The 27,426-nt window shown below is 42.6% G+C and overlaps 1 protein-coding gene across 9 annotated transcripts in view; it reads right to left on the bottom strand.

Moving 5' to 3' along the window:
* The window catches only part of RALGPS2 (Ral GEF with PH domain and SH3 binding motif 2), a 167,002-nt gene that overhangs the window by 103,218 nt on the left and 36,358 nt on the right, over positions 1 to 27,426 (bottom strand). For 6 of the 9 annotated variants that reach the window (XM_075833110.1, XM_075833102.1, XM_075833101.1 and 3 more), the window contains 2 exons: positions 940 to 1,084; positions 678 to 785 (listed from right to left, as the gene is read on the bottom strand). In XM_075833110.1, the coding sequence (XP_075689225.1) occupies positions 678 to 785; positions 940 to 996 (165 nt within the window). In that variant the 5' untranslated portion in view covers positions 997 to 1,084. Of the gene's footprint in view, positions 1 to 677; positions 786 to 939; positions 1,085 to 1,206; positions 1,263 to 16,881; positions 16,951 to 27,426 lie in introns of those variants that run through there. The other 3 variants (XM_075833104.1, XM_075833103.1, XM_075833109.1) reach the window with 3 other exon arrangements.

The following is a 27,426-nucleotide window of genomic DNA, read 5'->3' as shown; positions in this document are numbered from 1 at the left end:
CGGCTCCTGCCTGCACGGGAGACCCGTGCAGGACTTAGACTAGGCTGACGTGAAAAGGCGTCAGCCTAGCCTAAAGCCCATTAGTGAATCACGTAAAAAGGCGTATTGGTGGTCACTAAGGGGTTAAGGCCCTATTAGACGGTAGCAATTATCGTACAAATCTAAACGACTCGCTAAATAATCACTCGTTTATGAAAGAATATCTGCCCGTCTAATAGGACCCTAAGTTTGGGTTCCGTAAAACCACAGGGAGTCTATGTGCTGCGGTCATAACACAAAAAACTCTAAAATGCAGCGTAATACGGCTTTAGAATAAATGCCTGTCCTCGAATTTACATTCTTTTCAACAAAATAGGTTTCGAATTCTGTAGTCATTTCTTAACATATCTTTATAGCAGTCGGAGCTCAATTTTGCAAATACAGATCTCCAAATCCCGTGCATAGATTAACGGCTGCCTGCAGCCTCCACTAGAGGGAGTACAATGTAGAACAGTATGAAGTAAGCTCCCTCTAGTGGTGGCTGCAGGCATGTCATCTTTTTATTCTATGCCTATGCAGGGGATTTGAATCTTTGATTTAGAAAAATGGAGCTCCAACTAATGAGCACAGAAATTTGGACCCGAAAACTATATCACGATAAACTGTTCCTTTTACGGATAGGAGAATAAATGTCTTACAGCATATTCCTCAGGGGTAACCATGAGGACATCAAACACAACAGCATCAAAACTTTTCTTCAGCGCAGCAGAATCTTTTTCGCTCAGTGATTCTGAGCTGCTGCTTTTCTGTAATAAGAAAAAAAAATAATTCACATATTGGTTTACGACTACACAAAGGATGCTCAGAGAGCTGCTGGGTATATGGGTCAACAATAATCTTTGCCATGCATAATTTTTGGGAATTTAATGGAAATCTGCTTGTTGAGCCGACGTCCCTCACCTCTGAAGCATTCGTTGTGAGAGCAGTGTTGCTCGACTGGCCGTTCATTAGGTCCATTCTTCTGGCACCATTAGTGCTTGCGCCCTCTTCGAAGTGAGTGCAAAACTTTGATCATCTCCATGGAAGTAAAAGCATCATGTTCACTCTGCAAAAAAACAAATAGGGGAGATCAGAAGTCATAAAACACACACACACATAATAAAAAGATAAAAATGACAAATAAATATAAAAAATAAAAAACATTGTAAAAATTTACAAAATGACCACCATTGTCCTGTGAAGGTTTTAAAGTAATTAAAAGAACTGAACTCCATTAATCTTGGTGACTAAACGCATTGACTGCGAAGACAGAAAAGACTTATTCTAAACTAAAGTGGCCTTGGATAATCGCCTTGAGTCAAAAGGCAACAAAATTAGTTTATAACTTTAACAACTAGTTTCATTGTTCAGCTTCCTCTGAGTGCAGAGACCATGCCTCACTGTCTAAGGAGTAGAAAAGCAGGAGGTGCTCAGGTGAATGGATATGTAAACCTAAATAAATAAAAATTCCCATAAATCTTAAGAATGAACACGTCACCATTTTAAGTAGTATGTAATTTCAGGTTGACTTTTCTGAATCAGCCGTCATGTGTGTACATGAGGAATAACACTATTTATGACATGTCTCTGCATGTTCTGCAGTTTCTGCCTCTGTAGGCTCCATAGCCAATTGTCAGTTTTCTATTAACTGAGCTCCAGACGAGGTAGAGACTAGCTGCTTTGATGACTCCCATACACATCACAGAGAGAAGAGGAGATCCTGCTCCTACACACACACACACACACACACACACACAGAGCCTGCTCCCACACACACACAAGAGGAGAGCCTGCTCCCACACACACACACACGAGGAGAGCCTGCTCCTACACACACACACACGAGGAGAGCCTGCTCCTACACACACACACACACACACACACACACACACACACACACACACGAGGAGAGCCTGCTCCTACACACACACACACAAGAGGAGAGCCTGCTCCCACACACACACGAGGAGAGCCTGCTCCTACACACACACACACACACAAGAGAGCCTGCTCCTACACACACACACACGAGGAGAGCCTGCTCCTACACACACACACAAACACACACGAGGAGAGCCTGCTCCTACACACACACACACACGAGGAGAGCCTGCTCCTACACACACACACACGAGGAGAGCCTGCTCCTACACACACACACACAAGAGGAGAGCCTGCTCCTACACACACACACACACACACACACACAAGAGGAGAGCCTGCTCCTACACACACACACACACGAGGAGAGCCTGCTCCTACACACACACACACACAAGAGGAGAGCCTGCTCCCACACACACACACACAAGAGGAGAGCCTGCTCCCACACACACACACACACACACACACACACACAGAGCCTGCTCCCACACACACACACACGAGGAGAGCCTGCTCCTACACACACACACACACACACACGAGGAGAGCCTGCTCCTACACACACACACGAGGAGAGCCTGCTCCTACACACACACACACACAAGAGAGCCTGCTCCTACACACACACACAAACACACACGAGGAGAGCCTGCTCCTACACACACACACAAACACACACGAGGAGAGCCTGCTCCTACACACACACACACACAAGAGGAGAGCCTGCTCCTACACACACACACACACACACACACAAGAGGAGAGCCTGCTCCTACACACACACACACACACACACACACGAGGAGAGCCTGCTCCTACACACACACACACACACAAGAGGAGAGCCTGCTCCCACACACACACAAGAGGAGAGCCTGCTCCTACACACACACAAGAGGAGAGCCTGCTCCTACACACACACACACACACACACAAGAGCCTGCTCCTACACACACACACACACACACACACACACACACACACACACACACACACAAGAGGAGAGCCTGCTCCTACACACACACACACAAGAGGAGAGCCTGCTCCTACACACACACACAAGAGGAGAGCCTGCTGTCCTGTGTCTGGCTGTAAGACAACCGGCTGCAGAAGAAGCCTTCCCCCTCTGCCCTGTCTGCAGTAAGACATCTTCAAGCTCTAACCCTTTTCTAAGAAAATCCCCCGCCTCAGGTCATTCATGGTACAGATCAGTAGGAAATTAACCTGTGTTCACTAAAGGAGTTCAACAAAAATGTTTGATTCGGGAACACGTAGAAAGTCGTGCAGGTTGACAAACAGTGTAAGCAAGTTTGTCTCCGGTTTACTTTTAGCATTCATTTCTAGGTTTAGTGTTCCTTTAAACTAAACTGCAGCAATGCAAACAGCAGCTTAGCTACTGTAGCAAATCGAGGGATGGATAGTGGAGCCATATGGCAGATCTTGTGCCCACCGTAGAACATAAAAGTGTGCTAAATACCGTAGTAGAAAGCCATCGCTTGGTTGATTTTTTTTTCTTTACAAAAGGGCACAACATTTTGCATCTAAGGGAGCCCTCTCGGTCTCTGGGCCCCAAAACAGGCCAGTTATATAACAATAAAAGCCCAGAAATATATTACAACATGATGGCCAAGATCTAACCAATAAAGAACTATTTTAGCCTGAAATATCCACTTTGTCATGTCCCACATACTCTATGACGTTTAAAGTAGCTTTCCTGATGCTAGTCTAGAAATGATATTTGATTGGATCCATCTTTAAATACCTTCTGGGGAAACGCAACATATCTGTAATGTACATGGAAAACAAAATATAGAAAAATTTGAATAAAAATTACTACTTTATAAGAGAGGAAATAAAAATAATGTCGCGTTCTAGCTGACGGACAGCAATATCTGAGCTTGCAGCACCACCTAGTGGAGATAATGTGATTTTCCACATGAGAATAGATCCACTGTCAGTAAATGCAGGACATTTGGCATACAGGGGCAGACTTTGGCCCTTTTACACCGGCCGGTGCAGCGAGCGCCGATCAACGAAACGTCGTTGATCGGTGCTTGTTTGCTCCTGTCACACAGAGCTATGGCGGTCGTTACTCAGATCGTTCGTCCCCATACATTATTATGTCGGCAGCGCGTCTCCGTTTACATAAGGAGATGTGCTGCCGACAACGATATTTTACTTTTTTAAAACGATACGACCGGCAGATGATCGAGTGTTTGCTTGTTCGTCTGCTGATCGCTGTTTACACAGGGCAGTTATCGGCAACAGGAGTATTATAAATGCTCGTCTGCCCGATAACCACCCAGTGTAAAACCCCCTTTACTCATTTGGTTACACTGGTCACAAGCAAATATGACAAAAGGGCCGTGGAGTGAGAGGTACCATGTGCCTCCGATCAAAAAAACAATATATTCCAGAAATGTTCTAGCACAGGGAAGACAAATAGCGACCACTGTTCATACATTGCTAATAACTTCTCAAATGCAGTACACAGGAGGTCCAAGGATCAGAAGAGGTTTCGCCAATCCATCACCATCTAGAAGTGCGCATTAACGTATTAGGCTGGGTTCACACACGGCGTAAAAATGATTGCATTGAACCAACTGAAAAATCTGCAATTAAATCTGCGTGTCACATGCAGATTTCATTGTGGTCTTTGGTTCGGAAATAGATGCGAATTTCACTCTCTGCATAGCAATAAATGAAACGAGTGGCATTTCCACAACAGATAGGGCATGCTGCGGAGTTAAATCCAGAGCATGCCTACAATCCACTACGGGATTTTTTATGCGGTGAGTAAATAAGGTTTATTAAAACACCAGTTACATTGTACTGTACTTTGTTGCGGAACTTCGGTGCGGATTCCGCCACAAACTCGCTATACTGCGTTATGAAGTGCAGCTTGTTGGCACACTCGTATGGACTGAATGGAAACCCTCCAGATTTTACTTTGTATTCCAAATCATATTTCAAAAGACTAAGGACTTGAGTAGTGTTTGATTACCAGAACTGCCGTAATGTAATGCAATAAAATCTCTCCCCAAACAAAAACGTATTGCAACGACCCAGCTACAACAGGACGACACAGGATGACAGTGTAGCGTGATTTTGACAGCTTACTGGCCTGGAACGCATAATAGGATATTTACAAGGAAAAACCGCGTATGCCATTTGTCATGCAAAAAACGAAATGACAGGTCTATAGATTCACAGGTCATTTCTGGCGTGTGGCACTCAGGCGGTCACCAGTGATCACGGCTTATGTGTAGCTTCATCAAGCAGAGTAAGACTCATCAAGATGTCATAAGGACAGGGACGATGTAAACCGAGGGGATGTAGTTGAATAGCTCATTGCAAAGATCAGCGGCACATCATATTTTACCGCATGTAAATCACTGTATGGAGTCTCCCTCAAATGACATCACAGGGGGTGCAGGAAGCTCATCACACTGGAGGACCGATGGTCCTCGTGGATTTTATTTCCATCACTAACCGAGGGTTTAGAGGCCAAATTAAAATTTTAAGACCATACGGCCTCCATTTAAATAAATCATGGACCACAAGCTCTCCAGTGTGAGGTGCCTACAAACAACACCCTGTACCTTAGCTTCCTGGACCACAGAGAGTGTGATTTGTAGTAGCGGGGGAGGTGAACTATAGTCTTTAGTGGAGTTAGGCTCTAACATTAGCATAACACATCTGCAATAAATTCTAGAAGAAAAAAAACAAAAACATTATTAGACAGAGTTAATAGACAGCCTGGGGAAACGAGACTTTTACAAATGAATTCCTAACAATATCTTGTTACAGATTTACACAATGGGAGCACAGCAATAAAATAATAAAAGCAGTCGCCGGTCATGCAACGCTGCGATCCATAAACACTACAGGCTCCCGGTTATAAGTGTTTAACTCTGCACCACATGCAAAAGTAACACCTAATGACAGTCTAAGAAAACATTTAGACAAGACGACGCGCCATATTTCAGAGCCATTGAAGCCACTAGTGGAGTTGAGCTTTTAACGATAATGCCGTTCACAGGCGGCTGCCGTTCAGCGCCATTATTGCCTCTTTGAAATGGAATTACCACTTCTTCTAGGAAAAGCTTTGCAATAAATAAAAAAATTGCACTTGCTCTCACTTATAGAATACCCCAACACCCTTGTTTTTAACTAATAAAGGAGATTATTCATTAACTATTACAAAAATAGCACCAACATATTCTGCAGTGCTGTACAGAGAATGTCAACATTAACATTAGTTCATATCCCCAATGGGTCTCAGTCTACATGCCCTATTTCTGCTATACACACGAAGGTCATTTAATAGAAAGCAAATTAAAGGTCATTTTGAATTCAGAAAAAGACCTATTGTTTATTTCAAATTTTTATGCCAAACCATTTTTTTATATATATTTGGTGATTTTATATTTCATTTTCCAAATCTGTCTAAATTTAAAAATAAATAAATACTGAAATCTTGAAGTTCACACTCTGGCCACTGAGCCTCACAATAGACTGATACTTCCTGTTCTGTAGAGATCACTTTTCAGTCCTCTCATTTTCATCACAGGCAGGAATACAATGAAAGGGAACGAACACACACACACACACACACACACACACACCTCCCATAGAAGTCTATGGGTTTAGCCTATTGTTTCCGATCATCCATGTAGCTGCTGTAAAGCATCTCTCAAATGATGTACTCAATCATGTACAGGAAAAAAAAAAAAGTCTACAATCACAAAAAAAAAAAACTAGGCTAGAAAAAATAAATAAATATGTATCACTATCTGGTTTGAATTTTCACCTTTAACCTTTTGGAGTGCGGGAGGAAAGCAGAATACCGGGAAATAACACACGCAAACACACGGAGAACAAACAAACATACAGATGTCGTCCTTTATCAGAGTCGAGTTCCAGGACCCCAGTGCTACGAGACAACAGCGCTAAGCGACTAGACATGTATGGCCTGCTCTCCTCTAACATCCGGGACTGGACTTGTTTTTAACATCAGTGGGGGTCCCAGCTGCTGGATCCCACACAATGCCACTTTTATAACATCTGATTGACTCCTCATTTAAAGTCAATAGTCGGAAACCTTTTAAATACAGTACAGGAAGGAAGCGTGAATGTATAGAAATTCTAAGCACTGCAGTAACAAAAACACATAAAGTGTCGTCACATGACCAGGTCCCCCCTGCCTACGAAGGGAGGATAGTAAATTTAGGCGCCAAAACTATATTTTAAAAACTATAAAAGATAGAGAGAAAACTTAAGTAAAACCTTGTTCACATCACGCATTCAGTGGCATAGGTCACCCTTCGGCTCCCATGTTAAAAAAAACCAAAAAACACAAAAGAAAAAACTTCTACTGTAGTAGACTATGGTTTTCTATACAGCAAAATAAAAAAATGTGCTGATGTAAACCAGCCCAAAAGGGCACTAAACCTCCACTGGGTAAATGCAGCCCTATGGATACGTTTAATGTATACGCCAAGAATTTTTCGCAACGTGTACGCCAAACAGGGCTCAAACATGATGAGAACATTGCCTTAATCTGTTGGGTTTTTATTTCTTGCTTTACATAAAATATAGGTTTCCGTTCCGTAAAGTTTCAGTTTTTTCACGGAAACAATAACTTGGTCAGCTACGCTATTTCCGTAAAAAAAAAAAGAAGGTTTGGTGTCCGTAAAATTTCGAACTGCAACAGAAGAATTACCATTGAAAATCAATGGTAATGCAAACGTAAGCTATAGTTTCCGTTTGGCTCTACGTTAATCGCTCCCGCCGACGAAAAGGTTGAATGGAACCGATGAACAGAAACCAAACGCTGATGTGAACAGGCACTTAAAGACTCATTAATCCTTGGCACTATTGTTACAGCTCTGCGTTTCCATGGAAGTTGCTGCACTAAAGAACACTTTCAGCCTCATTTTCAAGTGTTGAGAAAAGAGTTTTTATGCAGTCGTGACAAAGGCAACGCATCGGATGCTGTGCACACGGCCCGCGAGTCCGGCCTGCCAGCAGCTGAATACCGCTTCTCATTCATTCACTGGGATCTTGACAAGAGTGACCTCTCTGTCACAACAGATTCCAGCACCGACGTCACCCTTACAACTGCGCGCATTCTCCGGGCGCATTCCCACAACAGGCACTTTATTGCTATGCACAGTGGGGGAATTCTTGGCATTTCAGACTAAGTTCATGTAACCCGTGCACACAAGCTGCTTTATCCAGCTGTACATGGGATTAGAGCTCTGCAATGCAGATAGGGGGGAAAAACAAAACTGCATTTATTGCCTTTTTAATTTAGAATGGAAAAGACGAAAACGCAATATATGAGGGATTTGCTGTCCTTTCATTATTAAAAGCAGGAAAATAAAATTGCACTAAGCACAGAAGGAATTGCAAAAATAAGGTTAAGAAAATCACTTTAGGCCAGGATCACACACTGTTTAGACGCAGTTTTTGGTGGAGTATTTTTAGCCAAACATAGGAGACGCATCAGTCTTTTCTTTATACCTTTCCTTCTTTTTTAATCCACTTCTCGCTTTGGTTTGAAAAAATGAAGCCAAAAACCTGCACCGAAAACTGTGCGTGTGATCCTGGCCTTAATCCCACCAGAGGTGAATTTGTTTTGTAAGATTATACCAAAAGAAAAAAAGACAATTATGGATATTACAGGATAAAAAAACTGGTAAAATATACACGAATAAGTCCCGTTACCAGGAAACTGTAAAAACAATCAATAAGGGAACCCAGCACGTTACTGCTTTCCTAAAGGGACAGGTTATTGGAGACATGACGTAAACAAGGTGCAGTTTATAGAGAGTACCATTGGTTTGTCCACAGTGACCATATGTGTTATAAGTCTGGCAAACAATACAGAAAAGTAAACCGGTTACCTGCATATACAAGCTCTTTGTATCACTGGGCTCCTTTGTATTCCATATGTACCAAGATTAATCCACACAGAACGTCAATGCACTATAATAAATCAGAAATCCTCCACATTAGTGGCTGATGCCCAGGAATTCTACCATCTCGGAATGGGGTAGAGAACCCTTACGAAGGAGAATATAAGAGGACCTGACCGCTCTCATGACAGATCGGTTATTCCCCTTGGAAGTGTAGGAAATAATTGACAACTGGGGGCCATCATTCCCCTTTGTCAATATGGTGAATCCCTGTCAACATTAAAGGGGTTGTCCAGTCATAAGAAATTGATGTCCTATCCTCAGTATAGGTCATCAATATCTTATTGGTGGGGGTCAGCTGTTTTGAAGGGGCAGCGACACTCGCATAAGGGCTGCTTCCCCTTCATTCCTTACCTGCTAGTACTATAAATCTCCAACATACTTGTGGCGGTGTTCACAGTATTACAGCTTTCTCCCAAGCACAGAACAAAGGGGAAGCAGCGCTCAGACGAGCGCCGCGGCCCCTTCAAAACAGAAGATTGGTGGGAGTGCCGGTATTCAGACTCCCAGCAATTAGATATTGATGGCCTATCCTGAGGATAGGCCAATAATTTCTTATGACTGGACAACCCCTTCAATCAGACGGTGTAGGGACATACTACGACAAGGAAAGTAGTAACAACCAGCTGTCAATTTAGTGACAAATTTGCAGTAGGAATAGAGAAAGTAGCACAGCACAGAATTATAAGAAAAGACCCTCCAGGATTGTTGTTTCATGTGGAGTACAAGGATTTACTAAGGCTTTGTTCACATCTGCATTCTGTGTTTCCGTTGCTCTGCTTTGTCATAGGAGCAGAACAACAAAGACACTTGAAGCGCCGTCCGTTGCATAATAGACACCAATGGCACCCCACAGAACCCATTGACTTTAATGGGTTCCATCGGGTTACGCCATGGTGTCCGTCGTTTTACCAGACAAAATAGCCCAGCATGCTGCGCTATTTAATCCGGCATTTTGGACCTAATCTGTGACTGAAACCCCTAATGGAGCCTCTGATGCAGATGTGATCGAAGTCTAAAACAAACATGTCCGGAGAGGAGACAGGTTCTTTTTAAGATGGTAACATACATGGTTAGACCTTCTTTGCCTCTAAATAGCACAAGTAAAAGGCGGCCACAGATTTTCCCCAACAGTTATCTGTCAGGCTGACATCATGGTTCTCGAACAAGTGTTTTACTTTGCACTAGACATCTGTCTGCATCACCCATATAGGTCATATTTTGTGACCCAAGGGGCTAAGAAATGAATGCACATAGCCACAGGGATCCAAGATTTTAAAGTAGAAAGGTCCCTATCCAGTATGTGGGTCTTGTATGAGTATTTCACAGGGTCATCACATCTGATCTAATTTGTCGATAATGTATTATTGATTTATATTTCTGCTCACTCCGGGCTTATAGTCAGAACAACCCAATGAGTGACACCCTTCTCTGTACGCAACCGAAGAGTGAGACTGTCCTCTGGATTCATGAACTCAAAGTGACTGAGGAAGTAAATCAATAAATGATATTAAAGGGGTTTTCCCACAAAACACATGTATCCTATATCCATCGGACAGGCGATACTAGCATGTGATTGCTAGGGATCTGACCGCTGGGACCCCCATGGAGGAGAACAGGGGAACGAGAATAGCTTTGAGAATGAATCTTAGATGCGCACGCTCGACCAGCGCTCCATTCATTTCTATGGCGCTGCCGGAGACCGAACTCTCAGAAGTCCCATAGCAATGAATGGAGCACTGGCCAAACATGCTTTTCGTGCTCCATTCTCATTGAGCACTTCGAGGATATTTTGGTCCCATTCTCCTTACCACTGGGGGTCCCAGCGGTCGGACCCCCAGCAATCACATATGTATCACCTATCCTGTGGATAGAGGATATGTGTTCTGTTGGAAAACCCATTTAAATCTCTTGTTCTTGTTGTTCACACATAGGGCAACGTGTCAATTGTTATAAATATGCTTTAAAGGGTATTACAAGATGGAGGAAGGACTTTTATCCAGTAAATCAAACTTCAATACGGAATTGATTTTACTCTCATCAGGTCCGCAATTCAATAGCAAGGTTTTCTCATCCAGGGGCCAAAGGAAATAGTGTGGGCAGTATAAACCATTTGCTCCAACAGTCACAATATACATGTAAGGAAAGCACCCATGGTTCAGAACGGTTTACTCTTGTTCATGGACTTCCTTTTCCAAAAAGCCAAATTGCTTATAAGTAAATATAATTTTTTTTATGTTCATCAACTTAGATTTGATCAGTATTAGGGTTACATTGTGTTTCAGAAGCACATAAGCCACTGTCTGCCGAGCCGTCAATCCAGCAAACTGACTGATTCAGCTTACAGCGTATTTATGCAGCTTCTATGTATAGTGGATACATAGAGGCTGCAGCGAAAAAAACAAATTAGAAAAAGAGAAGAGACACCACAATGTTTCCGCTCATTTACATTGCATGTATAACAATCCTACTAGCTGTAGATTGAGATTGTCCATGTCTTCAGCAGCGGTACTATGGTGGCTCCGGAAGGACATGCTTCCTTGTAGCACTGGGGTTATTGGTTACAGTCTTTACCAGGGAAACATCTGCATGCAGTCAGTATGTGATTTTCTTTGCTTCAATTTCCTCCTTGATACTCTGGGTTTCTCACGAGACTCCGCAAAAACAGCCAGTTGCACACAACACAAGCCATTTTTCACGGCATCCAAGTGGCACCTGACAGTTTTCACTCACCCAATCACTTTAGTGGGTGACTCTGATCCGTGGAAAGATAGGACATGTCCTATCTTTCCACGGCTCACGGATGGGACTCGGGCAGCACACAGGGTGGTGTGTAGAAGGTCTCCTATAACGTGTATGGCTGCCTGAGATCGTGATATCACCCCATGGTTTGATACAATATTCCATGACCAACAATGGTTAGATTAAAAAGCAATGTGAAATACCACTGAAGCCTACAACATATCTAGCAGATTATAATAGGTGGCTGCCAGCCTTTATATGGCTTCCTGTACATCTATAAATAGATGTATTGTGTGCAGGTATCTGCTACAACATATCAGGGACAGGAAATAAATAAGTACGGAAAGGACCGAGAAAAAAAAAAAAAGCATTTAATTTAGCATTTAACCATTGTGCTCTAGGTGGCATGGACATGGCAAGATAGGAGCAATTATAAAAGATTAAATACTGTAGCATTTGGAGATCATTTTATAGGAGAGCTCTGGAATAGCAGAAAGCAGCGGAATACATTTTGAAGACAAACAAAGAAGAAAACTCAATTTCCAGACATTAAAACAACACGGGAAGTATGAAAAACAGAAGGATGGGAAGTCAAATATTAAGTCGGTTAAACAAGAATATCCATGTGAAGTCACCACCTGTTATGGCCAATGTTGTCTCTACTAGGACCAGAGAACATCACGGAGCCAAGTGGCCCGTGATCACATCACATCCAGGTGCTCGCACTGTGTGGTCAGACCTCTGAAGAATAAAGGGTCGGGACAACTCAGGAGATTATTTTCTGTTGAATCTGATCTCTCTTTAATATTTCACTCAAAACAAAACATTATTTATGTAGTGCCACCTTACTCCCCAACACTGTCCATAGGGTGGATACAGATTAGCATGTGTCTCTAGTGAGACTCCACCTAATTTCACTATCTAGGGCTACGGTGTGGTTATAGAGAAACTCCTGCAGACATCTGAAGTCTTACCCCAACCAGCCCATTACACAACCCATATTACAACCAAATGCAGTTGTATGTAATGCATTTGATATTTTACGATAAACTTTCATTTAACATCTGGCCGAACTAAAAAACAAAAAAAACAAAAAGCCATTAAAACGCCTTGAAAAAAGCAGCAAAACACTGTGTGAATCCAGCCTTATCCAGGCACTGTGGCATAAATACTAGTTGGGCCATTTTTTGTACTGCAGCTCAGCCCTGTTCACTTGAATAGACTGAGCTGCTAAACCAGCCAAAGTCACACGAACAATGAAGAGGCCCCTGCACTCAGGCCGAGGGGCCAGGGGGGTTGGACCACCACTGGTCATAGACTGATCGACCAACTTAATAGATCATCAATTGAAAATCCCGGAAAACCAAGCTCCTAACTGGCTTTTTGCAAAACTGAATCTATGGCTAAAACATACAAAACCCACTCCGATGTTCTCCTGGCTAGATCTGAATCCATGCTTACAGTTCCACAAGGAAACTTATAGAATTTAGAAAGTAGATCATTAACGGATTCTCCGTATTAAAATACATAGCTCAAGCGCTTTTTTAAACTTCCATTCACATCTATGGTAGTTACAAAAACAGCGTAGCTTTGCAAACTCGGCTGATTTCGGAAACCCCGACCAACTCTGGCACTGACTTCCCGTCTGGATTTGGCGGCCATTGGCCATCTCACAAGGTGGAGGTTGGGGGACCCCTGATCCCGAGATTGGTGCCAAGACCTGCATTAATGGATTATACTATGGATTTGCCATAAAATGCCTGAGATGGGAATACCCCTTTAATAGCGCAACAATGTTACTAACGAGGATAACCAACATTAATTGCCCCCATCCCCACCTTCTAGAGAAATGTATTTTAGACTTGGTTAACACCAGGTTTGCGAATAACTCTCGCTGTACGCATCGGGGGAAAAATATACTGTAAAACGTATGCCCATGTATTCTTCTACAGTTGCCCACATCTGCCACTGACTTCCAATAAAAAAACAAAAAAATACCTTAAGACACATAAAAGCCTAAGCGATTACGCATTTTAGTACAGTGAGAAAAAAAAATTACACGCTTTTTTCCCCCCACCGAACATCGTGTGAACAGAGGCTTGTTTCCCTGCCTGACCTTAGGCTATGATAACAATAGCTTTAAGAAAAGGGCTTAGAAAGCTTTGTCTCTGGCTGGGAGGCGATAAGCAGCTTCTTCTACTGCTCCGACTCCAAACCAAGTGTAAGCTAAGTCACTATAGTAATCCACCACTTAGCGTGTGAACAACCCCTCCCACCCTTATTTAAGTAGCTTATATAGCGCCAACATATCCCGCAGCACTGTACGGAAGTCGCCACCACTCATTGTCCCCCAGTGGGGCTCACATTCAAAATTCCCTATCTGTAACATGGGAGAAAAACATTATATTAAAGCCTTTAAAAGGGTTTTCTACTACCAGACAACTAATGACCTATCCACCAGATAGGTCATCAGTATATGATTGGTGTGTGTCCGACACCAGGACCCCGCACCAATCAGCTGCCTCCGGTCACTGGATGTCCATGCCGGAAACAGTTGGCGCCGGTCACGGAATAGTAGCCGAGCTGAAGCTCTGCAGCACGGCCGCTATGCAATGTACGAAGTCAACTGCTTCCGGCTCCATACACTGCATAGTGTGCAATGACATCCGATGCTGAAGCAGCTAACTGGTGCGGGGTCCGGGTGTCAGACACACACCGATCATGTACTGATGACCTATTTATTTTATTTACCTCCCTGCACTTTGACGCTTTTTTCATGGCACTTTTCATCCACGGCCAAAATGCCTCGCCTCCCATTCAAATCAATGGGAGGCGGTGTCTGCTGTCTTGTGGCGCTGATTCCGACGCGGTGTCCATGTCAGAATCAGCACCAAAAAACTGAGTGAACTGGGCCTAAGAAAGCTACTACTGGATGGCAATTCTTATTTAGGAGGCATAAATAGGTATATATAGTATTTTTCGGACTATAAGACGCAGTTTTTAGCAAGAATAAATCTTGCTAAAAAGTCCCTGCGTCTTATAGTCAGCAGTCAAGGGACCCCGGCAGGATCGGGCCCCCTGACCGCTTCTTACTTAACCCCTTCCCGACCCATCATGGAGCGGGAAGGGGATGATGTTTGGAGCGGAGCGGGCTCACGCGCTGAGCCCGCTCCATACACTGCAGATGTCAGCTGTGTTTCACAATGGACACGCTATTCTAACGACCAGGAACAGCAATGGCGTTGTTCCTGGCCGTTTAACTAGTTAAATGCCGCGGTCAATAGCGACCGTGACATTTATAAGGGTCTTCCCATGAAGGACATTTATGACATATCCACAGGATATGTCATAAATGTCAAATAGATGCGGGCCCAACTCTGGGACCCGCACCTATCTCTAGAACGGGGTCACTTAAACCCAGCTCTAGCTTACTTGGCTTCGCTGCCTCCCGGCCACTTCCTGGTTAGGTGGTCGGGAGTTATGGAAACAGCCGAGTGCTCACTGAGCTACGCGGTTTCTGTAAATCTCATAGAAGTGAATGGGAGTTACGGAAACAGCATAGCACTGCGAGCTACGCTGTTTCCAGAACTTGGTAGCTAAGAAAACAGCGTACATGGTCGAGTTGCAGAAGCTCTTTTCTTAACTCCCATAGAATAGTAGCTACGCTGCTTCTGTAACTGCGATTCACTACTATGGAAGTTACGGAAACAGAGTAGGTCAGCGAGCTACGCGGTTTCCGTAACTCATCCATGTATTGCAGTATCTAAAGATCGCTGGTTCAAGGCCCCTAGGGGTGCTAATAAAATGTGTGTAAAAAAATATTAAAAGTAAAAATAAAAAAAACTTTTCCCTTTTTTTTCCCCACAAGTACAATGCAAAAAGAAAAAAAAAAAAAAATGGTATCGCTGCGTCCATAAAAGTCATAACTATTACAATATAGCATTATTTGACTCGCAAGGTGAATGGCGTAAAAAAAAATTAAAAATTAAAAAAAACACCAGAATCGTTCTTTTTTGGTCACTTTAGCGCTAAAAAGAATTAAATAAAAAGTGACAAAAAAAACTGTATGTACCAAAAAATGGTGCCAATAAAAACTACAGCTCGTCCTGCAAAAAATAAGCCCTCACGCTGCTCAAACGATATAAACGTTATGGCTCTCCGAATGTGGTGAAAGAGAACAAATAATATTTTGTAACTTTTTTTTTCTTTCTTTAAGTAGTAAAATATGAATTTTTTTCCTATTTTCTGTAGTCTAAAACCTGGGTGCGTCTTAATGTCCAAAAAATTTTTTACAAAAAAAAAGTGTCAAAAGACAATCGGCAATCAAGCACAACCATTTTTCAGACTGTTTTTATCGAAAAGGCTGCAAACCCCTCCCCCACCCCAAAAAAACCCCATTAAAAAAACAACCTACATGGGAGGTGGTTAACAATTTATACTCAGAGGGGAAAAATATTACTCTTCATAACTTTAAAAATGACTAAAGGAAAATCAAAGTATCACTTTTATAGTATAAACACCAATATTGCTCTCAGAACTATAAAGTAATCATTGTAAGGCGGATACACACAAAAATACATGTGACCTATGTCTGACTGTGCCCAACTTTCAGTACCATGAATAAAAGAGCTGAAGAAAGCCAAGGAAATTAGGAAATATGGAAAATATTTAAGCCTTAGGCACAAATACATGACTTGTAAGATTACACTGGATCATCAATGTTTAGGTTTAGTTAATAAAACAACTGAAATACCTTCGATTCCCTGCACTGAGGAAAGCTGCAATTATAAGATACTGACCGGGTGAGATCCAAGAGGGAGGTCATCGGGTGCCTCAGGTCTCCATTCGAATTGTAAACTACAGAATCTCAGAACTTCAAAATTACAAAAACACATAAAAAAAGGAAAAAACACCATTAACCAAAAGTATCTAATTGTAATTATTCACTAGAATATCCTATAGACTCCCTTTTTCCATTAAAAAAATTGAAGTGTTTTACAACAAGTTAATGGGATAGTTAATAAAATTGGGATTGCATCGATTAGTGCTTTATGACATGGAATAAAGGAAATGGAGAACAGACACTCATGACAACTTGAGGTCAAGGATCATAAAGTTGCGAGCACTTTTGCCAGACATGATAAATACCAGCCCTTTTCTGGCAATTCCTAAAAAATTTTTAAAGGGAGTCAAGGAGTAAATTCCCCTAGTCTCGATAAAATGACCTATTCTATATAGGCTAGTGTTTACTCACCAGTAAAAACCTTGATATTGTAGGCCCATGGGAATAGATGGGGTTAAAAAGTTTTAAAGAGGAAAGTATCGAGACCCACACTGGACACAGCTCTCAGCTTTAGAGAATAGCAGAACTGGAAACTGGCAAGCTAAATATGCCATAAAATTAGCCAAGAGGCGGTTTAAACGCATGGCATAATTTCATGCTTTACAAAAATGTGAAAATTAAGTCATTTAATCTTTTCTGAAGATCTTTCTGCTTCAGTATTTTCTCAATAATAAAGTAGAAAGAAGGAGTTGAACACACGCTGCTGAGTGATGGTGCATGACGGGTGGAGCAGAACGTCCTGTGTGAACTTCTCTAGAATTACAGATTTCAGAATTCAATTTTGCATCCAAAACTTGTTCAACCATTTAAAAAAAAAAAAAAGTAAAAAACAATTAGCTAGAATACAAACACCTACACACTTAGGCCTCATGCACACGACCGTAGCCATGTGCACGCCCATGATTTTCGGGTCGGCCGGGAGCGGACTGTCAGCCGCAAGCCTAATGAGCCCGGACCGCAGAAGACGGCCGTAATTAGACAGGTCCGTTCTTTCTGCTGTGCGGGCTCCCGGGCCATGCACAGACCGTAAAAACTACGGTCGTGTGCATGGCCCCATAGAAATGAATGGGGCCCAATTCTCCCGTGGATTTTTGGGGGAATTGCGGCCGCAAAAGCACGTTCATGTGCATGGGGCCTTATTTTCTAAAAATACACGAGACCATAACAAACAACAAGTACAATAAGCATTAACTTAATGAATGGCAGACTGGTACAGAAGACGACACTGCCCACGAGGGCTTACAATCTATCAGGGAAGGAGACCGCAGAAGCCGTTTTTCTCATAATGTTGGGTTATCGGAAGGTTGTAAGTTTCTGTTGCTTTTGAAGGTTTTCATGGTGGAAGAGAGTCTGATGTGTTGGGGTAGCGAGTTCCAGAGTATGGGGGATGCACGGGAGAAATCTCTCTAAGAGGATTATTACATTACACCACCAGTTTATACATTCCAGTTGCATGTTATAAAAACCATCTTATAAGCCAACGTACTAAGAATATATAATATTAGAGTTTTTATAGTATGTACGTATATTTCCCACCAAATTGATGTCAAATAGCACACACAGAAAACAGAGCATAATTCTAAACATTACAGTAGACTATAAGCCTTAAGCACACGTTTGATTAAAAAAAACAAAAAAACCTGTTACCTCTAACGGGGCTTTCCCATCCTCGATATTAATATCGACAAATGTCCGATAGGTGTGGGTCCCACCTATCTCTAGAGCTGGGGCCCCTTTCTAGTTTGACATGCTACGCTTCTTTGGGCGTTACGGAAACAGCGTAGCACAGCTGCTTCTGTAATTCCTGACCACCTCATCAGGTAGTGGCCAGGAGGCAGTGGGAGCCGAGCCAGGTAGACCAGGGTTCATGGGGCCCCGTTCTAGAGATCGGTGCGGGTCCAAGAGGTGGGGCCCACATCTATCGGACATTTAATATAATTGGACATTAAATATAATTCATGGTAAGACTTGCAGAGGTCCTGTTATTACTTGACACGAGTAGCTTTTTATTCAATCATTCCGTGACAGGTTTATAATTGCCTAAAAAGACATGGAAAAAGGCAAAAAAAAGTAAAAGTTCACCCGAAGGGGAACTGTAACAAAAAAGAAACTTCATATTTTTAGAATGAAGCATTTCCTTCTGCTGGCGGAGATCGCTAAACCGCCTTATCCGTGGTATAGACAAATGAGATCTAGGACATTTGGCTCACTGTTCTTGTACAGAGGTTTCTGCGCATGTGCAGTAAAGCAAACAATCGCCTCATCACTTGTAGTGAGGGTAAAAGTCTGGAGGACCGACTCCGGTTTTTAGCCATTATCCATTGGGACCATTTCTCTTGACTGCAGAGCTGCCTCCATTACCACGTTTAGCATTTATACTGGATTATTCGATTTTCAGGATCAAATCATCATGGAAAATTATTCAAAGTGTTGGAACTTGCTAATCGTTTCCATTTTGCTCAGTCTTCTGCTCGTCATACATATATTGCAATTAAGGTTGTCACAATACCAGGATTTGGACTTCGATACCGATACTTCGAGTAGTATTGCGATTCTCGATACAAAAATACTTTGCAAACAATGTATAAAAAAAAAAAGTTCTTCCTTTTGTGATGTGAGGCACATGGTGCGATCAATTCAGAACCTCCACGTGCCTCACATTAATAGTAATTAACCCCATCATGCTTCTCACAGTCATAATGGACAACATTGGGTTAATGTGTGAGGTACATGATGGGTTTAACTACTATTAATGTGAGGCACATGGTATTATGAATTTTATACCTCCATGTGCCTTACATTAATAAGTGAAAGAAATTAGTTTTTTTTGTATTTTTCCCACAGCGTAAACATAAATGACGCTATAAATTTGTTGCGCAGGTTATTACGGTCATGACTATACCAAACGTGAATATTTTACGTATTGAGACTTTTATGTTAATGTCTATTGTAAAAAAAAAATAGATTTTATTTATTTACCATTACTTTATTATTTAACTGTAATGTGCTGGCATATATCTATATGCCAGTACATTAGCCTGTGTACAGACAGTACACAGGCAGTTGTTAGGACATACCCAAGTATACCCTAAGGCTTCTTTCACACTGGCGTTACGATCAGTTTACCTCTATTCCGTCAGAGGAAGAGAGGATCGATACATTAAACGGAAAGCAACGGTCCAGTTAGAATTATCATTGATTTCAATGGTAATTCTGCAGACTGCACTTTTGTTTCCGTTCAAAAAAAACAGAAACCTAGCGAACGGAGACAAACGAAAAGCAACTGATACAAAAGAATTACCATTGAAATCAATGGTAATTCTAACGGAACCATTGCTTTCCGTTTAATGTAACGGTAGTGTGAACTTAGCCGAACAGGAACTATGGGCAGACAGTCCTGGGATCCTTTAATGGACCCTGGGCTGTCTGCCCATATATGGTACGTCCCTCGATGGCGTCACAGGGATTCGATGCGATCCAATTGGAACCCCCTTTCTCATTTTCCCCTTTATTACAGCGCTCAAGGGAACAGCAGCAGAGACCAAAGGTTTCTCTAAATCTCTGCGGTTAGAGCCGGGCTGTATAAACCAGCCTTTGCCCCTCTGACAAGTGTGTGCGCGCGCTGTCAGCATGAGGTGATGCGGCTGGCGCTGCACTAATGGGCAGCGGCGCCGGCACTGAAGACAGAACATGAGGGTGGTTTGCAGTGCGCACGCCATGTTCGGTCTTCAGTGACGGTACAACGTCAGCTGCATCACCTCATGCTAACCGCGCACGCTTGTCAGGAGTAGGGTAATGGCTGTATTACACAGCCGCATCCCCACTCGGACTACATTCATGTGTTACAATAGTAAGCTGTGCGGATGCGCAGCTTAGTATCGAAATACATGAATTAACAGTAATGAACCATTTGATGCTGCACGGCATCTAAATAGTATCGATATTTCGATGCATTGTGCAACCCGAATTACAATACCACAAGTAATTATTGTGAATGTAGTAGCGATATGACATGCGACTTAATGCAAACCGTTGCAAAAATCCAAACCAGCTGTATTTCTGGTCGCATTCAACTTTGCCTGCATATACTTTAATGTAAGTCGCGTGCGACTGCGACTCATTTGTGACAGGTCAGTGGTTTGTTTTTTTGGGGTTGTCACAAAGCCAAATCATGTCCTAAAATAGTTAAGTGACAGCAAGTCACAAACATGTTTTTGTCACGCAACTTGTGAGGAAAAACCAAAAAACAACGGCGCATCGACAGCATAATCTGTGGAAAGCTAAACTTAAAGATGGCCAGTCTTTCAATACTCATGAAGAAATGAAATGTTAAATACTTTTGTGTCAAAAAAGACAAAAGTATAATAGGTATGATACCTTTATTGGCTAACCATAAAAGTTCTATGAATAGATAGAACTTTTATGGTTAGCCAATAAAGGTATCATACCTATTATACTTTTGTCTTTTTTGACACAAAAGTATTTAACATTTCATATTGTCTCTGGCTAACACGGTACCACACTATTTTTTACAATACTCATGAAGAGAATTCCTCCAGCTGTCAGATTATGAACGCTGGCCAAATGCTATATGTGGTAAAGAGAATCTAGTCATTGTTACAAACATGCCAAGCACAGCATCATCAACAACGCAATGTGTAAGTTCTGCGGTCACTTTGGTTTTTGTTTTGTTTGTGAGCATCTGACCACTTCACGTATCTAACTAACAAATTTAGGAGAAGGTAATGGGAAAATGGACTTATCTGGATCTCTAACTCTTAGGCCCTGTTCACATCACATCTTTTAACTTCCGTCAGAGGTATACATCAGGAGGAGTCCCAACATATACTTCCAACAGAAGGCACAGACTTATCCCACTGTATAGGCACTTTAAGAGCTGAGCCTGGGGAAGCCGCTGACGTCACAGTGATGTCAGAGACATTGAACCATGGTGTCCCCAGACTGAACATTGCAAGCGCTCTGGCCGGGGACTCCTATTTTAGGAAAGCCCTTGACATCACTGTCCATATATTGACAGTGACGTTAGGGGCTTTGAGATGCTGGAATCCCCGGGAAGAGTGTAGGCAACGCTCTGGCCAGGGATTACGCTCCTGGAGGTGCCCGACATCACGGTCCATATATGGACAGTGACAGGGGTTATGCAATGCAAGAATCCCTGGCCAGAGTGTCGGCAATGCTTTGGCCGGGGACTCCCCAGATCAAAGTCCCTGACATAGCGGTCAATACATGGACAGCGACGTCCCGGGCTTCCCCAGGGTCATATACACAGGCCATTTCGTAGAGATTCCAGCCCTGGGAAAGTTCCCTAAGGTATACGTTTAACACATACCTGTGACGGATGCCATACAGTGGCATACATCACACACAGGCTCCCATGTAAAAAAAACAAAACGTATGGTATACTTTTTTTTGCAGGTTCCCTCAGGACGGAGTAGCATAGTATACTACATTATTCCATCTTCCAAAAAAAAAAGGAATACCGATGTATACCAGCCCAAGCCGAAAGGAAACTTCTTTTGGACTCCGTCGGACTAATGGATCCCTATGGACACATTTAGCATGTAAGTAGGGAGCTTTCCCAACATGCACGCTAAACGTAGGGCCGAAATGTGATGTGAACATAGCTTTACATACATCACATATACTCAGCATAAATCTAAAGAGCAGCTGAATCCAAATGGCAAGAAAGTTCAAACAAAAAAATAGTATGATCTTTCGCCTTACATTGTTTTTTTTTTTTTTTTTTTTTAACAAGGTAGCTTGGCTAATCGGACTATGCTGAATTTAGAAATACATAGAAAAGCTTCTTCAATTACCCGATCGCATAAACTGCAAGATCTCTATGGAGTCTTATGTCCCTTGCTGGGATAGCGCATTAAGAAAGGTTTTATGTAGATGTATAAATCACCATGACTGTCAAATATTTTTATGAAATACCCAGTGATGGGGTTAAAAATTACCTGTCAGAGACCACACATTTGGGAAATGCTTACCATCTATTTTTCTTTAGTGTTGGCTGCTTGGACGCTTCTTAGCTCTGCTCCAATAGTATCTGCAATCCTGACATAGCGGAATTGTCTAATGGGAGTCTATGGTAGTCTTACAGAAACATTGTATCATCAGATCAGGCTGTTCCTTTGTCGCTTCCATATCCTTTACACGGCTGCTCTGTTTTTTCGGACTGCTGTGGACAAGATCACTTACGACGTACACCCCACACATACATGTACTTAAGCAAATGAGGGGGATCTTGGAGAACGGTTTTAAAAGAATATAGAAAGTGTTATATAGTTTTAATGTCAAAAGAACTTCAACCCAGGAGAAAATGTTTAACAATAGACAAGTGTTTGGATAGAAAAGGAACAGACACAGGAAACGTTCAAGGAACGGCCATTTCCTCTTCTACGCACAGACAATCCCATCCACATCTTTTTGTGAGAACTTCTGGAGAGACAAAGCTTTCTGCTCACTGCTATGGTGTCAGGAATGGGACTGGGAATTTTACAGAACAAACAATAGGTGTTGGGAAAACACGCGCGCACCGAAAAAAAAATAAAAAAATCTGCCTGGCCAGAAACGACTTCATCTCCAAGTTTGGAAATGTGGATTGACCTAAAGCAAGAAGACTTGTTTACACGGAGTTAAAACTACAGACAAATTGGCGGCTATGTATCAAAAACGTTATCTGTACAGGTTTGCTATAGCTGCAATGCCACCAAAAACAGCAGCATCTGAAAAAGTAGACAACTCATCGTAAACTTGTCACGAAGACCATGAATAAGAGAATATTGCAAACTTTACTAGCGGTCGCCTCACCAGTGAAACAGAGGTAAGGTAACCCATTCCGGATATAGGTGCGGGGACCCGCATATTTTAGACATTTCTAGGACGTCCGTGGATAAGCCATAAATGTCTAAGTTGGGAATAACCCTTTTAAATTAATACATTACAAGTCTCTACCCACAAAAATATATATCAAACTGCTCAGCTGCTCCTGCTCACAGATTGGACAGGTTCCCTTTAAGATGAGAAAATCCCTTTAACCACTAATGCGCCACTGCCAGTTACACTTTGGGAACTTGCAGGAACAGGAGCAGTGTATAATTTGTGAACTATAGCACAACGTAGACACAACAGTCCATATAAACATTTGTATATACCTTGGTTATCTGGAATTTATCCAAGAGCATCAGAAATAAAAGAAAACACTGGTCTGGAAATAATCACGCTTGGCAATCGTTCACATGAAAGTAACTGGATACTGCATGAACTGTATCAAGTGCAGGTTGATTTTTCTCATAAAAGGATTTGTGCAGGTTGCCGCAAGTAAAACATCCTCCTGCATGTGTATTCTGCTCCTGGTTAGCACCGTGTTCCAGCACAATGCTATCACTAAAGAAAAAGGTTCTGAACTGTCTGAAGGAACAAAGAACTTGCTGACAAAAATTCAATTACACCAGCAATGGGGGCAGCGAACTGTAAAGAACATGAGGACGGCTCACACGGCTGATGCCACAAGCCTGCTGCAGCCCCGTGCTTTACAACACATTACATGGGACTTCTAGAACACTTTACCACCACTTCCAAATATAGCAATAAACTTGGTATCAAATCCTAAAGCCTTGTTCACATTGTAGATTTGTTGCAGTAGGCGATGGCTCCGTACTCTGTATAGTGGCTGTGCTGGGTTAACTTTAATAGGAGCAGAGCTGCAGTACTGCAGCATGGTCGCTATAAAGTGGTCGGAGCCATCTGCATCCAGCACCGCCGACTGCACAAACCTCTGGCGCCGAAGGCAGCCTGAACAGCAGATCGGTGCAGCGTCCGGGTGCCATACGCCCACTGATCATATACTGATGAGCTATCCTGTGGCTAGGTCATTGGTATGAACCTCCCCCCCCCCATGCCCGGACAACCTATTGAACATGTCATTTATACTGCACAGCAACCAATGTCCTCAAGCTCAAAAATAGCTGCGTCCTTAAAGGGGTTGTCCGAGATCCCAACATTTTTTCAAAAACTCTGTCATACATTACCCCTTATACAGACAACCTAAATAAAGCATTATTTTTTAAAAAAATTCTACTTAACACATTTCTTCTTTGAATTCAGCACAGTTTGTTTACATGCAGTTCAGCTCTGGTTTGTTGATCTTTCCTTGTGATGAAACTTTTTTCACGTGCACGCTCATTGCAGGCTGCAATGAGCGTGCACGTACCTTCCAAGAGTTCATGTGAGCTGTCCTTGCTCCTCCCGCTGACCTCCTTCACTGGACTTGTCTCCTTGCTGACATTCTTGAAGGATGATGAGCAAATGTTCTCCCCCCCATTATGTTTTTCACATTTATGTTTTATTTCTCTTTTCACCTCTTCGTGTCTACCCTAAGGGTATGTTCACACGCACTAATTACGGACATAATTCGGGCGTTTTTGCCCCGAATTACGTCCGAAAATAGCGCCTCAATAGCGTTGACAAACATCTGCCCATTGAAAGCAATGGGCAGACGTTTGTCTGTTCACACGAGGCGTATATTTATGCGCCGCTGTCAAATGACGGCGCGTAAATAGACGCCCGCGTCAAAGAAGTGACCTGTCACTTCTTTGGGCATAATTGGAGCCATTACTCATTGACTCCAATGAATAGCAGCGCCAATTACGCCCCTAATGGACGCGGCGTTCAAGCGCCTGCACATGCCGTTATGGCTGAAATTACGGTGATGTTTTCAGGCTGAAACATCCCCGTAATTTCAGCCGTTACGGACGCCCTCGTGTGAACATACCCTAACCCTTGTCCGCCCTCCTCTATCTCATGTCTCTCTCCACTAAGGCTATGTTCACACAGAGTTTTTTGGCAGGAACAATATCTGCCTCAAAATTCCGTCTTGAAGATTGCGGCAGATTTACCTCTCCCTGCACGCTGTTTTTTGCGTCGTTTTTCCCGGCGTTTTTTGTGCGCTGTTTGCGTTTTTCTTTGCCGATTTTTTTCGGGGCGTTGTTCGCTTACTTTATCTTGGCGTTTTTTGCTTGTTTGTTTGCGTCTTTTTTTGCGATGTTTTTGAATGTGTTTTCCGTTTCGTTTATCGTATCCTTTTTTTCGCGTCGTTTATCGTTTCTTTTTTTGCGTCGTTGTTGTCGGAAATTTTTTATGCGTTTTTCGTTGCGTCTTTCGTGTGGTTTTCCCCGTTTTTTTTCGCAGCCTTCTTTGCCTCTTTGTTTGCGGCTTTTTTCGCGTCATTTTCCACTATATTTTTTTCGTCGTTTTGCGTGTCGTTTATCATAGCCTTTTTTTCTACGCTTTTCGCGTATTTTTGGGGGGTTTTTTATTTCTGCGTTTTTCGTTGCGTCTTTCGTGGCGTTTTCCCTGTCGTTTTTCGTGGCGTTCTTTGCCTCTTTGTTTGCTGTTTTTTTCACGTTTTTTTTTTTAATGTTTTTCCCCGCGTTTATCGTAGCCTTTTTGGCGTTGTTTTTTGCGGCGTTGTTTGCGGCTTTTTTTGCGTTCGTCCAGCCCCGTCTTATGCCTCATGCACACTTGCGTGTAAGATTGACGCCCGTGAGAAACGCATATGAAAACAGGCCAATTTAAAATAATGGGTCGCGTGTGCTGTGCGTGGTTTTCACAATCAGCACACGGGCGAGATTCACCCTGTTGAGAATGGGGCCTTAGGCACGATTTACACAAGCGTGAATCACGTCCGTGTGCTGTGCTTTGAAAAAACGCACAACACACGCGACCCATTTATTTCAATGGGGCCGTTGACACATGCGTGACTTTTCACGCAGCGAGAGTCCGCTGCGTGAAACATACTGCATGTCCTCTATTGGTGCGTTATCCTGCACCTACACTCACATTGAAGTCAATGCATGCGTGAAAACCACGCACCGCACACACGTGTTTGGTGCGTGATTTACACAATTTGTTAGATGAAAAAAATGTGCTGGCTTTGTGAGTGCGTGAATAACACATGACAATCGAAAAGCACACTGATGCATAAGGGCGGATTTACACGAGCGTGTGCGTTTTGCGCACGCAAATACAGTGGCGTTTTGCGTGCACAAAATGCACTTGACAGCTCCGTGTCATGTTCATATGGTGCGCAGCTGCGTGCTTTTCGCGCAGCCACCATCATTATGACACTACGTTTGGATGTTTGTAAACAGAAAAGCATGTGGTGCTTTCCTGTTTACATTCATACTTTTTACTGCTGTTGCGTGAATCACGCGTGTCCCACGGAAGTGCTTCTGTGTGGTGCGCGTGATTTTTACGCACCCATTGACTTCAATGGGTGCGTGATGCTCGAAAAACGCAGAAATATAGAACATGTCGCGAGTTTTACGTAGCGTACTTACGCTGGGCAAAACTCACGGACAGTCTGCATGCCCCCATAGACTTGCATAGGTCCGTGCGACCCGCGTGAAAACCACGCGGGTTGCACGGACGTATAGCACGTTCGTGTAAATCCGCCGTAACGCACACACACAGACATGATTGACGCAAGTTTTTCACGCGTGTAAAATACACACGCTCGTGTGCATGAAGCCTTACTAATGGACGCTGTTAGACAGTAATGAACTAGTAATACATTTTAAAATAAATGAGGACATAGAAAAAATATTGTAATGAAATAACACACACAACACTGGTTAACGATTTTATTAAAAATAAAAAAGGGTGTCATTGAAGTAGTCCTTGAACTGTAAAAAACACATAGCTAAGAAAAAAAAAGTGATGCTTAGATACACTGCTCATGTGTGATACTGTCTGTTTGACCATGTATCTAAGCCTACCACAAGGTAGCCTTAGATACATTACCCAAGCAGACAGTGTCACACATGGGCCATGTATCTAAGAATACATGTTAGGCTTAGATACAGGGCCCCAAAACACAAATCTTATACAGGAATAAAAAGAATGTCATCTGGGGTCCTGTATCTAAGC

The sequence above is a fragment of the Rhinoderma darwinii genome, chromosome 7 (assembly GCF_050947455.1).
Source record: "Rhinoderma darwinii isolate aRhiDar2 chromosome 7, aRhiDar2.hap1, whole genome shotgun sequence".
Taxonomy (NCBI): Eukaryota; Metazoa; Chordata; class Amphibia; order Anura; family Rhinodermatidae; genus Rhinoderma; species Rhinoderma darwinii.
This window is presented reverse-complemented; position numbering and strand designations above follow the sequence as displayed.